Source organism: Accipiter gentilis, chromosome 11 (assembly GCF_929443795.1).
Source record: "Accipiter gentilis chromosome 11, bAccGen1.1, whole genome shotgun sequence".
In the NCBI taxonomy this organism is placed as follows: Eukaryota; Metazoa; Chordata; class Aves; order Accipitriformes; family Accipitridae; genus Astur; species Astur gentilis.
Window position 1 is genome coordinate 25462162 of NC_064890.1, and position 13400 is coordinate 25475561.

At 37.2% G+C, this 13400-nt stretch overlaps 1 protein-coding gene across 6 annotated transcripts in view; it reads left to right on the forward strand.

The window, feature by feature from the left end:
- Window positions 1–13400, forward strand: part of CADPS2 (calcium dependent secretion activator 2) — a 324748-nt gene that overhangs the window by 140731 nt on the left and 170617 nt on the right. For all 6 annotated transcript variants that reach the window (XM_049814057.1, XM_049814052.1, XM_049814053.1 and 3 more), the window contains exons 5-6: window positions 22–258; window positions 4341–4462. In XM_049814057.1, coding sequence (XP_049670014.1) covers window positions 22–258; window positions 4341–4462 — 359 coding nt within the window. The remainder of the gene's footprint in view (window positions 1–21; window positions 259–4340; window positions 4463–13400) is intronic.

Below are 13400 nucleotides of genomic sequence, written 5' to 3' on the forward strand. Positions count from 1 at the left end.
TTCTAAAATATATCTTCTAAGGAAAGAAAATTCCCAAAATTCGTAACAAGAGAAATGGAGAACATGTACATAGAAGAGTTGCGCTCTTCAGTGAATTTGCTGATGGCAAATTTGGAAAGTCTTCCAGTGTCTAAAGGTGGGCCAGAATTTAAACTGCAGAAGTTAAAGCGATCACAGAATTCTGCGTTCTTGGACATAGGAGATGAAAATGAGGTTCAGCTGTCGAAGTCCGATGTGGTCCTCTCCTTCACATTGGAGGTAATCACATATTTCACAGAAAACTCGTTGATAGTTTAAATTACTAGAATATCTATGTCTTGATACTTTTTTGTTATTAGTCCTTCCTTGGTAACTTTAACATTTGATGTTAAAGAAGTAAATTATTCTTTGTCTCTTTGATAATGAGGAGTTAGAATACAGCTATATGATGCATTTTCCTGTCACAGCAGTAGTTGCATTTGGGCCCACACAGAAGTTGAATCTCCCCCACAAATGTAACTTTAAATGAATTCCTGTACATTAAATACCTAAGTATACTTTTGAATGTGTAATAATGAAACACTGTTGTTATCAGGAACTCATTCACAGAATTTCACAAACAAGTTGTGCTTTTTCACTGAAGGCATTTAGTGAATAAACAAAAAATTTTCCTGGTGGTCATGGCAAAATTTTACAAATTTCTGCATTTTACTCAAGAAACTAGCTCATGTTTACTGAGGTTATGCATGAAGTGTGGTCTATAGAGATTCAGCCCTGATCCATATAGACCTCAACTGACTTCAAGAGGAAACCACAAATACAGTTACTTAAACATACCTGGTGACAGCATCATAGTTCAGGTCCAATGCTGCAAATGTGCATAACAGGAAATGCTGCTCTCTCTCTCAATAAGAATAGAATCAAAACATTTCCAGTGTGTATTTATTGGTTATAAGGTGCCATACTTGTGCTATGCACTTGAAGTGGCTTTAGTTTAAGACAATGGATAATATTACAGAATAAATATTTCAATTGTTAAATGGTTTAAAACAAACAAAAATTGTTTCTCTCTTAAAGAATGCATTTTCTTCGGGGGAACAAGCATCTGCTTCATGTAATGTTGAAAATTCAAATGAATTTTTCTTTCCCATGTCATCAGTATACACATAGAATTAAAAAAATGTCAAAAATGGACAGATGAAAAAGTTTAATTCCTTTGTATAACAGAGAAATGACTTATCCCACTGTATGCAATTTTAATATTACTAGCTAATAATGTAAAAGCCCAACATCAACTTTCAAAGAATATTAAGATCCATCATTCTATATGACAAAAAGTATTAGTTCATCAAGCATGTAAAACTGGAGTGCAGGCCTTAATACTGAAGTATATGAAATGATGAAGTAGTTTTATAATTCCTGTGCTGAATCCTGGTGCATCTCCATCACATGTGCTGTGTCTGCCTCAAGTGGAATACCAAGCCTGGAAATAAATAGCAATAACAAAGAGTAGTTCTGAAGCACCTAAAAAGTACCTGAAAAAGTTTGTTAGTAATGTTTTCTGTCTTCAAGAAAGTTTGCTTTTTGAGGGATGTAGGAAGAAGAAAAGCTTTCTCTGTGCCTCTAGAGAGAAATATTAAGTATATACTAAAAATGATGTGATATTTGGGGGAAGAGCATAGTAATAGATTGAAACAGTTGTGAAATGAAAAATGACAGGAGATAGAATGTGTGGTAAATTTGGAACAGTTTGCATTGCCCTTGCCCTCTCACACTAGACATGTAGACTATTGGGTCTGGTCAACTTAGCTTCCCCCTGCCCCCCATCACTGATAAAGAAGATACATGGATGTTCTGCAAGGCTAGTAATCTACAGTTCATCCTGTGCAAGGCAAAGAATTGAAGTGTTACTTTACATGTAGCAGTTTTTAGTAAGGCATATTTTCATTTTAAACGTGGTGTTAACCATGCAAGTTAAGTTTCTTGCTGGACAAGTATGTGAATACCTTACTCCTGGGAAGCTAAATCTCAGAGGATACAAGGGCAAAAAGAAACGACTGAACTGATATTCATTTATACTGAAACATGGAAGATCAGCTCTTGTTCTATGCAGATGAGCAAAGAAGAAAAGCTGATTGCATTTCCTTGGAGACAGAGTACTTTTTTTTTTTTTTTTTTTTTTTTTTTTTGAAAATGTGAGGTCATACATGCACAATTTCACATTTCTTGAATAACATGTAAACATATCCGTGTCGTGTCTTTTGTGGTGTGACTTGTAGGGTAACCAGCAAAATCCCCACTGAGGGCTGCTGCACAGGCACATGAACAAACAGGAAATCTGTAACATGTCTGAACTTTAGGACAGAGTGTAAGAACTCAATGAAAGTTTCTTGGTGGGGGGGAAAGTGGCTGGGGTTCATGCTTCTACTGCATCTTGTTATTAAGACAGAGCAAAAAAAGATGTTAGTAACATATTCTGGTGGGAATGGACCTTGATGGCTAAGATAAGAGACACCCCTGTGCATCACTGCAAGCAACACTGACTGATTTTGCAAGCTGGATGATTCTTCAAATAGCCTGTTCTCAGAAATTTGTAAAATAAATAAATTTAAAAAAAAAAATCAAAGTATTAGGAGAAGATTTAATCACTTATGTCCTTCAGCTGTTGGACAGTTTTAGAAACAGACAAGCAACATTTAGGAAGCTGTTTATCAGCTAATGAGCTAGTAAATCAGCTGCTGACAGTGTTCTTCTTAATGAAATGCAACTTTTTTTCCATTGCTGGAATCTAGAATTGCTTCCAAAGACAAATGTACTGTGCAATTAAATTGGAAACTCAAGGAAAATAAGTTATCAACATAAATAAACATGAAGTCTGCATTCAACAAGGACATATATTTGGCATGTGGAAAGACTGTATAGGCAGATCTCTAGTGCAGTTTCTAAGTGATTGTTGATCACTTTGATAACTACTTGAATTCCTAGACCACAAAAGATGGAGAAGAGAGTTGATTACATCATTCTCCCTGAATTTCTGTTGTTATTTATAAAGCATAATAGGCAGTGTTGATAATTTATGAGTAATGTAAAAATGTTCTAAATGATCAATGACAATCATTGCACTGTAACATTACCAAACCAGCAATTTTACAAGACACCTAACTTTTATTAAGGTTCTAGGAGTTTTAAAGTCCAAAGGATTTTACAGCTAGGGGTGAAGTCTGGCTTAACATACTTGAACTGAAACAAGTTGGCAAATATGCAAATAGTTTAAGAGCAAAATATTTTAGTAGTTGCTTGCTGACCTAAGAAACCAATTGCCTCTAATAAGACCAAAACAAGTCATTACTTTTGTCACCTTTAAAACAATCAAATAGTGGTTTTTGTGTATAGTTCAGTTGAGAACAGCTTCTCTGCTGATTAAATGGACTGGTTTTCCCAGTTTCTTTTCATAGGCCCAAATGGGGCTGAAAAGGAAAGCAGCTCTTCCAAAGCAAGCAGAGAAACCTGACTTTCTTCTCAAATCTTCTCTGAATTAGAAATATCTGAAGTCGAAAAATTCCAGTAATTTCACACTGTGACAAACTGTAAGCTTTATAAAAGACAGAGGGCATTTGAAGTAAGGCTGCATTTGGTTCTGCTGAGCTGTAACTGAGGAGCTGAAAAACTATGGGATCTGCCAAGCTCAGAATTTCCCTGCTGAGGGAATTTCTCAGGAAGCAGCTGGTAGAGGTGGCTTTTCCCCTTTCTCTTCCCTCCTGTCCCCATATGCACGCTGAACCTGACTGCAAGTACTGAGCTGGGAGAAAGAAAAGAGGTAGGTAGCGGGGAAAAAAGATTACAGCAGCTGATAGCGATGCTCTGACCTGCCTCATGCTTAGCACACCACCAAATCACTCCTGAGACTCAAGGGTTGCAACCTCCAGTGTCACAGCACCGCGACTAACCTTTCAAGGTGTGAACAATGTAGTTACTTGTCTTGTTTACAGTCTGACTTAGTAACCTGTTTGTTCTATAAATATTTATTTATATGATTGCTTAAAAGATACATTTCCTCATGTATTAAGAATTAGAATTATATTTAGACATTAGTCTCAAATTCAACTACTAGCATTTAAGTTATGATTGGAGTGAGGTTTTAGTCATTGAGTAGAAACAGAACAAAAATTTCAATTCCTACTATATGTTGTTGAAAGTGGAAAAAGAAGGCAAAACTAAAACTAGTCTCTGGAGATTTGAGTGAGTGGGGTTTGCAGATTTTTTCCTTTTTTTTTTTTTTTTTTTCTACTTGCGTGGATCTTAGTGCTGCAATAGCTGTGCTGTTTTTCAAAAGGGTAAACTATTTGCTTTCTTTTCCTCAGATTGTTATAATGGAGGTACAAGGTTTAAAGTCAGTCGCTCCCAATCGAATTGTCTACTGCACCATGGAAGTGGAAGGGGGCGAGAAGCTTCAGACGGACCAAGCAGAAGCTTCGAGGCCACAGTAAGCCAAATCTGCTGTTGCTGCATCCAGCATCTCTTTCCTTCATGTCATGGGAGAACCTGACTGACTATCTTTACAGTTATTACAATTAAGTTAGCACTAGGTTATATGAAGTTTTTTCCTGGGTAGTTATCTTAAATTCTTTCTGAAAAATGAAAATACAAATAACAGTTATTTATGGTGAAGTACAAAGTGTGAGTGCTGTCCAAATGAATGCTGTTGAATGCATGTGTGACAAAAAGAGCTAGAGACTGCATCCTCTGAACATAAAAACCTCTGGATAGATGTTAGCCTGAGGTGATTTAATGTATTCTAGGTTAATGTGCAGGTGGCCTTATGGAGTGTAACTTGTACAATTGGTGGAAAATCAATACTCAGTAATCAGTCTTGACAAAGCTTACTCACCTGCTGAGCCTATTTCATTTTAAATTATAGGATCCACTTCTTTCAATTAATTTTTGAGGGAGGCAGTCAGCAAACTGACTTGGAGTGGGATAACATCATGCCATCTGTAGTTGAACCAGTCAGAGAGACAGAGAGGAAGAAAATTAAGTGTGTTTTTTGGTTGATTTGTTTGACCTACACACTGACTTCAGACACTTTTCTCTCTGTTAAAATGTCATTTGGAATCTTTCATAGATAACTGTCCAGACAGTGTGTTGGGATTTTACTGGCACCACAGTGTGCCTTGTGAAAGACAATTTAAAAATTGCAGTTGTTACAGTATCTGAGAAAACATCTTCAGCAGAGTTGGGATTGTAGTTTCTATTCCATTCAGACCACAAATTTTGTTAGGCAAAATTATAAGCACAGAGTTTTATCTGCCTCTTCTGGGGTTGGGAGGAGGAGGAGGAGATCTAATTTGGTGGTCTTTCTCCTAGTTGCAGCAAATTTCCTTGGCAAGTAAGCCAGCAGCCTACTCCAGTAATGTATTCAAACAGCTCTGCAGAACTCTTAAGTATGTAGGACAAGATGTAAAATTCACTTGTCGCAGTCCTTGGCTGTGTTCCTTTTCCAGGGCATAGGAATCTTCAGTCTTATCATTTGCATTTAGTACACAAGGAACTTCTTAAAGCAACAATAGCACAAAAGACACACAGATACACACATTGAAGCAAGGTCATAAGTGGGTATGCAACATCCCCTGTTCATTTGTGGACCTGCTGGGGCATTCTCTGGTGGCTCAGGGTCCCACGAGAGGCTTTCTCATGGATGACACATCTGCAAGCTGTGCTTTGTCTTCAAACTCAGAGTGGCTCTCATACTGATTCCTGCAAAAAGTGCCTCCAACCTTTGCCTACTGTCACAGTCAAGGTTCCTGTTTCTTCTGATGGTATGTCTCTTTTTCCTCACCCTTGAACTTGTTAGCTTCTGTTTTAAGTCCTCAGTTAACCTCTGATGTCATTGGTATGGGTCTTCAAAACTCCCTAAATCACCTAGAATACACAAATTCTTGAATCTTGGGCAGAGTTACTCTTCTTCCAGAAAACAGTCTGTAGACTTAAGGGTTTTGTTTCTCTCTAGCTATTTCCAGATGTGGTGAACAAAACACTGTAGGGATGATTCATGGTCGGTTCATGGCTTACTTGTTGCATACTGAGGGCTGCAGATTAAGGTAAAGTTTGTAAAACTAATCAGTAGGTGTACATTATGTATAGATACATCTGGTAAAAGTTAAGAACAGATTAGTTGATTTTCTTACCTGTCAAAGTAGAAACTTTGTAAAAAGGAATTTCTGGAACAGATGGAGTCAATATGAGAACAACTGGAGTGTTTCTAGGAAAAGGGGTAATGTTAAGACCTGCTCTGAGGTTGTAAACTCATATAGCAGATTTCAGGCTCAATAGGTATGAGTTGACTGAATATGGGAGAAAGGCAGGTTATGGGCTATTCCATATAAGTGATGATGTATGAACCAAATTCATATGGATTTGTATGGAAAAAATTACATATCTTTAGAAAGATTGAGAGATGCCCTGAACTGTACTCTGGAAGGACAGGAATGGGAGTTACTGGTGCTGTTGACCTGCTGTCCTACAAAACAGTGTAACTTGAAGGGGCACATCTGATAGAGCTCTAAAATCTATCTAATTCTTTCGCTCTTCTGAGTTGCACTGTTTTCCATTTCTGGCAAGAGTAATTATGAGACATTGGTATGCAGTATGATTATGAGCATATAGAGACATGTAGTTTATGAGCATATATAGAGATGTAGTTTGGGGCAATGGAGGAGGATATTAAATTAGACAAGCATGAAATTAGCAAATTATGGGCAAACAGCAAAGAAGATGGAGGAAGCTGCCTATGGAGTGGGAGATCCTTTATTCCACAGTTTAATTTTTCTGTTAAAGCCAAATCAGATTTTCCTGACAGTAGCAATACTGCTTTTTTTTTTTTGGTTGGTGACAGAGGGAACTAACAGGGCTTGACAGAGTTTCATCAGAGAATTGCACTGGTGGAAGAAAGCCTAGGAAATACTCTTATAGTCAGGGAGGAGTCCCCAGGTTTCAGAAGACGTAAGATGTCCCTCTTTTTCTCTCTCCTATCCAGCCTGTGTCCAGTCCTTTTAAGATATTTCTTTCTTTTATGACCAACACATCCTTTGCCCCATGCAGTCATCTGCCTGCTCTTGCCCCGCTGCTTCTTCCAGCACGCATCACTGTTCTTGGATAGAGACCTGCAGGGGTGATGGGGAGGGTCAGTCACTGGGTGAAGAGTTGGATGTTCTCCTGCAAAGAGGAAGTATGGGAAGAGGTGAAAACAGAAGTGGCTTTCTGCTCCCATTGATGTTAGTAATGGTACTACTGCTGGGAGGAGAGATGCCTCCTTTCCCCCTCAGTCCTTTGGCAGCAATGGACAAAGTCATTTAAGTAGAGGCCAGTGACCAGCTGGGCAAGCACAGCCAGTCCATCTCTTCTCTGATACAGAAAAAACAAGCTGTTGGCTGCCCTAGGCTACTGGTTATTTTGCCTGCTGCTGGAGCTGGCTCCGTACTGGGATAATTTTCAGTACTGTCATTCTGATATGAAGGAAAATAATCAGTGAGGCTGGAGGAGAAAACACAAAACTCATTGGAAAAAAAAAAAAAAAAAAAAAGAATCGAGAACTGTAGTTCAGCTCAACTCTTCAAATCACTAGCAGTAACATATTTGCACTGACAAATCCCTGATGAATGAGAACATAACTTCAGATTTTATATAGGACTTGCAGCTAGAAAAGGGTAGCAAAGCTCTCATACTAAGCATAGAATGAGACAGTGATGAAAAGTGAATGATTACCACCAGCCTGCATGGGAGACTGCTGGCAAGAGCTCCAAATCATGCGCTTGTCACACACATCTTTTGTAGCTGGTTTATCATTTTGAACTGGTAGCTACATTTGTGAAAAGAAGTTGTATAAAGAATTATTTATGCCTTTTTTTCATCTGTGAAACATCAGTGTATGCAGTGCAATGCTACTACTCAGTCAGAAGTTTCAAAGCTTTGACAGTGAAAAGGAGAAAACGAAATACTGACGAATGCTTCAAAATGGAGTGCAAGCCAGTGTGACCTTAGAGTGGAGATTAATGGAAAGCATGAGTCAAGTGGACACTTAATTCAGGATTTATCCACTATTCCAAAATGTGGAATATTTTCTCAGTTACTTTTATGAGTATGTATTTAGATATTCCTCTGAATCCCTGAATACCACCTTAAGAGTAATAAAGAAGCTAGAAACAATGTTCTTTCTTAAAGGGGAGAGACCTAATTAGAGCCAGAGAGGAGAGCACAGTTTTTATCAGTAAGAAGTATTTTCTGGTTTCTTACTGCTTTTAACCCTATCTGCTTTCTCTCTCTGTGACTAATAATTTTGTGAGTTTATACTGAAGTGCTTCATTTTCTTCTTTAACAAGCTAAATAAAGTACTGTTTATGTGTATGTTACTGAGTAGCTAATGGTCATTCTAAAATGCAAATGCTATAGAATAACATAGTTTGAGCTGAAGTCTTGGACAATTTACAAACAGATCAGTTATACAGCTTCACATGCAAACCCTATAAAATTTTTATTACTGCCTGTGAAATGTTTCTTCATTCCTTCCATTTCCTGCCTTTTAGCCCTGCTGAAAATCCCTCCGACATAGCCTGTGACCTTTTCTGCCAGAGATCAGTAAGCAGAGCCTTCAGAGGACCCCTTCAGTTCTATGAAGCTTTGCATAACTTTGTTGCTGCGACACCACAGGGGGTCATCTTGCAAAATCCAGTGCTAATTTCTTTTTTCAAATGTTACTGATGTGGCTTAGTTTTTAGTCTTGTGGAGTCTGGTATCCACATATTTTCTTATCATTGCTTTTTATTCATTCTGAATATTAAATAACGTGGTTTCTTGAAAGCGTCATCTTTTGGGTATGTATAATCATGCCTAAAGATAAAAGATGGAAATATGCGTCTTTTGTCACTACAAGTGACATTCTGTTGTCACATATTTATGCAATAGAAAGTTGATATCTTGCATGATGAGAAAATTTTAATGGAGCCAGGATATTCTGCATGTAAACTAGACAAATAAGATGGTCATATTTTGCTGTCAGTGATTGCATAACCTTATAAAAAGGGCTGTTATATATTAGAAGCATGCAAAGAATGCATGATTAAATATCTGACCAGAAGAGGCAAGGAACCTTGATCAGGACTGCACAAATAAAGTAAATGCTGCTTACACTATTTTTATGTGGTACTCCACCATGGTTAAATCCATAAAGTACTTGAAGTATGAGTACTTGTGGATACATAATTAAAGATTACTTAGCAAAATCTTTATAGAACAGTTTAAAAAAAAAAAAAGAAAAAAAAGGCTTAATTTCTAAAATTTAGAACTTTCTTAAACAACATGGTCGCTCATGAAAAAAATAATGCTTTTTTAATAGAAAGTTTTAGAGGATATGGCCTAAGATGACTTTTCTGAAGGGGGAAAAAGGATAGACAACATTTATAATCTGTGACAATCATGTTCCAAGCATCAGCTAGTTTATTTCTTCATCATAGTCCCTGCAACTTTCTAGTTTTTATTTTTGATTAAGGGAAACAATTAGATGATCATACCTACAACTGTCACCTAACTTGCGGTTGCATGACACAAATGTACAGTATGTAAGGAAAGAGAAGACACACCTACTTTTTTTTTTTTATTATTCCACCTGCTGCTGATCTGTGTCTGATACATCTGCATAAATGAGATTAGTTTTGGTCACTAATACTTTTAATTTTACTGTTAGTTTTCAGTAATCATTCCTTATATTGTTTAAATGTGTAAGAATCCATGTTATTGCTCTTGCAAAGGAGAAAAAGTAGAATGAAAATGTTGTCCCTGCCTCATATTGTTTCAAGTCTTAAGTATAAAACTAGACTAAACATAGGAAGAAACAAGGGACAGAAACAGAAGTGTTTGCTGATCAGATAGACGTTAATCAAACTAGTCTGTTGTTGGCAAGCTGACCAACTCTACTTAGGATGTGGGGTTCTTTCCGTTGTTTGCCTTGGTGCTTTTTTGTTGAAATGAGCATATTTGCACATGAGATTTTTACAGATGGATAATGAGATTGCAGTTTCATAGTGGCTGATCTGACCGTGCTTAGCTTGTTGTTTGTATGCTTCCTATTATATCTTCTGAGGATAAATTCTCATTAGGATTTAGCTTCTTGAACAGAGACTTTTACTTGATGGATTTCACCTGTTCTTTTGACTACTACTTCTGAAAGTTCTTTACTTACAGATAAGTGCAGTGAAATCCAGCGTTGATTTTGGAGGATAACAAAGTAGGGTTGTTCTGCCTACTTTTGGCATCCAGACTTACTTTCTTTTATGCAACTTTTGCAGAAGTGAGATTGTATGTTAGAGAACCTTTGTATATTATCGGTAAGATCATTTCAAAGGCTAAAGCCTGAGAGCCATAATTATGTTGATGTGAACAATTTTGAAAACTTGGTGAAAGTGAGCATGATCTTTTAATAACTATACTGGAATTTTAGGGAAGCTGGTGGAGTAAGGATCATGACAGGAAACAAAGTGTCTCTGCTTTCAGAAACTAGGTTTGATTGAGTTGCATAATGATTATTATCGGCTCAAAGATTCATCTTTGTATCTTTAAAGGATAAATTACATAATGGTTTTAATCTTGTCATATGTCAGTAAGTCTTTATTTTTATGGATTGTTGTGACTGAAGCAATTCACAAAACAGGGTGGAAGACACTATCTTTGGAACAATTGGATGCTATGACCAAATACCATATGTGTTGGTCTAGTATCCAGCTGTGAAGAGGAAAAAAGAAATTGCCAGTAGGAAATTACCTGATGTTTTCTTGGTTCTGCAAAGGAAAAGATGGAGAAGAAAAAAATACACATTTATCCCAGCCTGTGTTCTGGATTAATGATGGAAGAGTTTCACAAAAGGGATATGGATTCAGCTGAAAATTTACATTACCATTTTATTCAGTTATTCTTGATGTCTGATCAATTGCTTGCTTCTTTAAAGAAAGGAAATAATACCTAATCAGCTCAAATATAAAGAGCAATATGACATCCACAAGAAAAAGATATGGGATTTCTAAAATAAGTAAGTTTCTGTGCTATGTGCTGCCATTGATTACTATTTTATATTGTCTAAGAGATTTTTTTACCTCTTATTGCAGAGAAATATGAATTACGTACAGGCTCTTAATATTAAAAGAAATTTGAAACTTGACTGGATGATAACCTGAGCAACCTGATTTTAACTGGCCTTGCTCTGAGCAGGGTTTGAATTAGATGACCTCCAGAGGTTCTTTCCAGCATAAATTTTACGGTGATTCCATGATTAACTCCCCAAATATTCCCTCCTAAGTCTATCTACCCAAGAGACTTGTGAAAATCACTGCTGTTAGAAGGGAATATTCACTTGTCAGATCAAGACAAGTGTGGCACAGAAGAAATTGGGATGAGAGGAGGAAGGAGATAATTAAAGTTGGTTGTAATCTCTAGTTAGCAATAAACATAATCCTTCTGTCACCAGGGCATACCTTTTTTTTTAATTTTCTTCACCTTAATCTTTTTGATTGTTCTGGCTAAATCCTGATTGTTCTCCTTGCTCCTGTGTGCTCAGCATGTTAATAATTGACTGAAAGCAACCAGGATTTCTGCCCTGGTGTGATGTTTGTACTTCTGAAGACTGCAGCTTTGGTGCACCGCCTTGTGCTGCAGCGCTTAGACCCCAGGCAGAAAGCTGGTGGGATGAGGGCTTTATGATGAATAGGTTCTCCATTCAAAGTTGCGATATTAGCCCTCCTCAGCTAGTGTTATGACTGCAAGGAATAGCTGTTTTGGGGTGACTGTTGTCTTTTAAAATGTATAATGACATTACATGTCTCTTGCAAGACTGATAGCAGTTTTATTGCATAGTGCATTTTGGGAACCTTGGGGCTTGAAGATGCATGTCCCACTGTTATCCCTTTCACTATAATAATCGGAGCTTGGAGAAAGACAGCTTACACACCACTTAATGTACATGATATATCTGTTTTCATTCTCATTCCCACCTGATCCACAGCAAATGTGACTAATATTTTACAGACAGACATAAGAGTTCATTAACATTGTACTAAGCATCTATAGATGTGTGATCCAGCTTCAAACTGGAAGGAATTTGGCTATGAATAGTGTGCTGTTGAGCCAAAGCCAATTAAATTGTGCTTAGAAGAAAAATGTTTTGGATCAGGCTAAGCCTCATACTAATACAGCTACCTGGTGTCTGGCTGTGTCAAAGTAAAGGCAAAGGCAGCCTGTAAAGTATCATGTAGAGGGATGATGGTCTGTCAAAAAGAAGATGGGGCTGGGAAGGATTACCTCAAATTTTACCTGTGGTCTCCTTCTGGAATACTCTGGTAGACTGGATCTGAAATTTGTCATTCAAAGTGGCCTGCACCTGCCTCGTCTTTGAAAAATGTAATTATTGTTTGTGAGCAATAGTTGATGTGAAAACAATTCCTTTGGATTTCTTTTCAATTTTCATATGATCAGAATGTCCCATTTTTCATTTTCAAAATACACTCTTCCTGTATCTTGGTTTGAAGAGACCTTTCAAAAATTTGCTTATATTTGTTGTAAACAATATAATATAGGTACATTCGAAATAATTGTTAAACAGTTGACTAGATACAGTGTTTGAATTCCAACAAATTTTAATGGTTTTATTTAGTTTTGGTTTGTTGGTTTGGGTGAAGAGAAAGGTTGAGGAAAAGGATTTAAAAGAAAGAAGTTTTTGCTTTTGAGTCCTATTCAGGCTAAGAATACTTTGTACGTCTCAAATGCTCATGACACTCAGAAAACTGTTTTTCACCCCACCCCGGGGCAGACTTTTCTTTGCTGTCACTGTGTTAGTATGTGCATTGATCCTCAGCTCTGTGTCAAGAGGTCCAGTACTTTCAAAATACAGAATAGTCCGCTGAACAGATGAAGAAAAATAATTTATAGATCTTGAAATTTCTTAATAACTACATAGCATAGAAGGTATGAGTCTACAGGTTCATGTGCCTACTTGAAAGTAATACCAGCAGATTGAGAGTAGGAGGACAGCAGAAACAAAGGCAGAATAATGTGGACAGCTAATAAGAACAGTAGGAGTCAGAAAGAAGAGTAAAAGGGGTTTCAGAATGAAAGAGAAGTGGTGTGATGCCAGATGAAATACTGAAATTTTCAGATGTGATTCCTGGGTCTTCCCTGATAGACTGTCCAGGCTCAGATAGGTCAGTCTATTTTGTGATTTGTTTTCCCACATCTTTAGACTGAGATAACGACATCTGTCTGCTTCATCAAAGTACTGTCACTTTATCAACAATTTGTACAACATTTTCAAGGTTTAAAGGGTCACACAAATATTAAACACCATGAAATAAATAGGATTTGCAACTTTTAACAATGTTGTGATG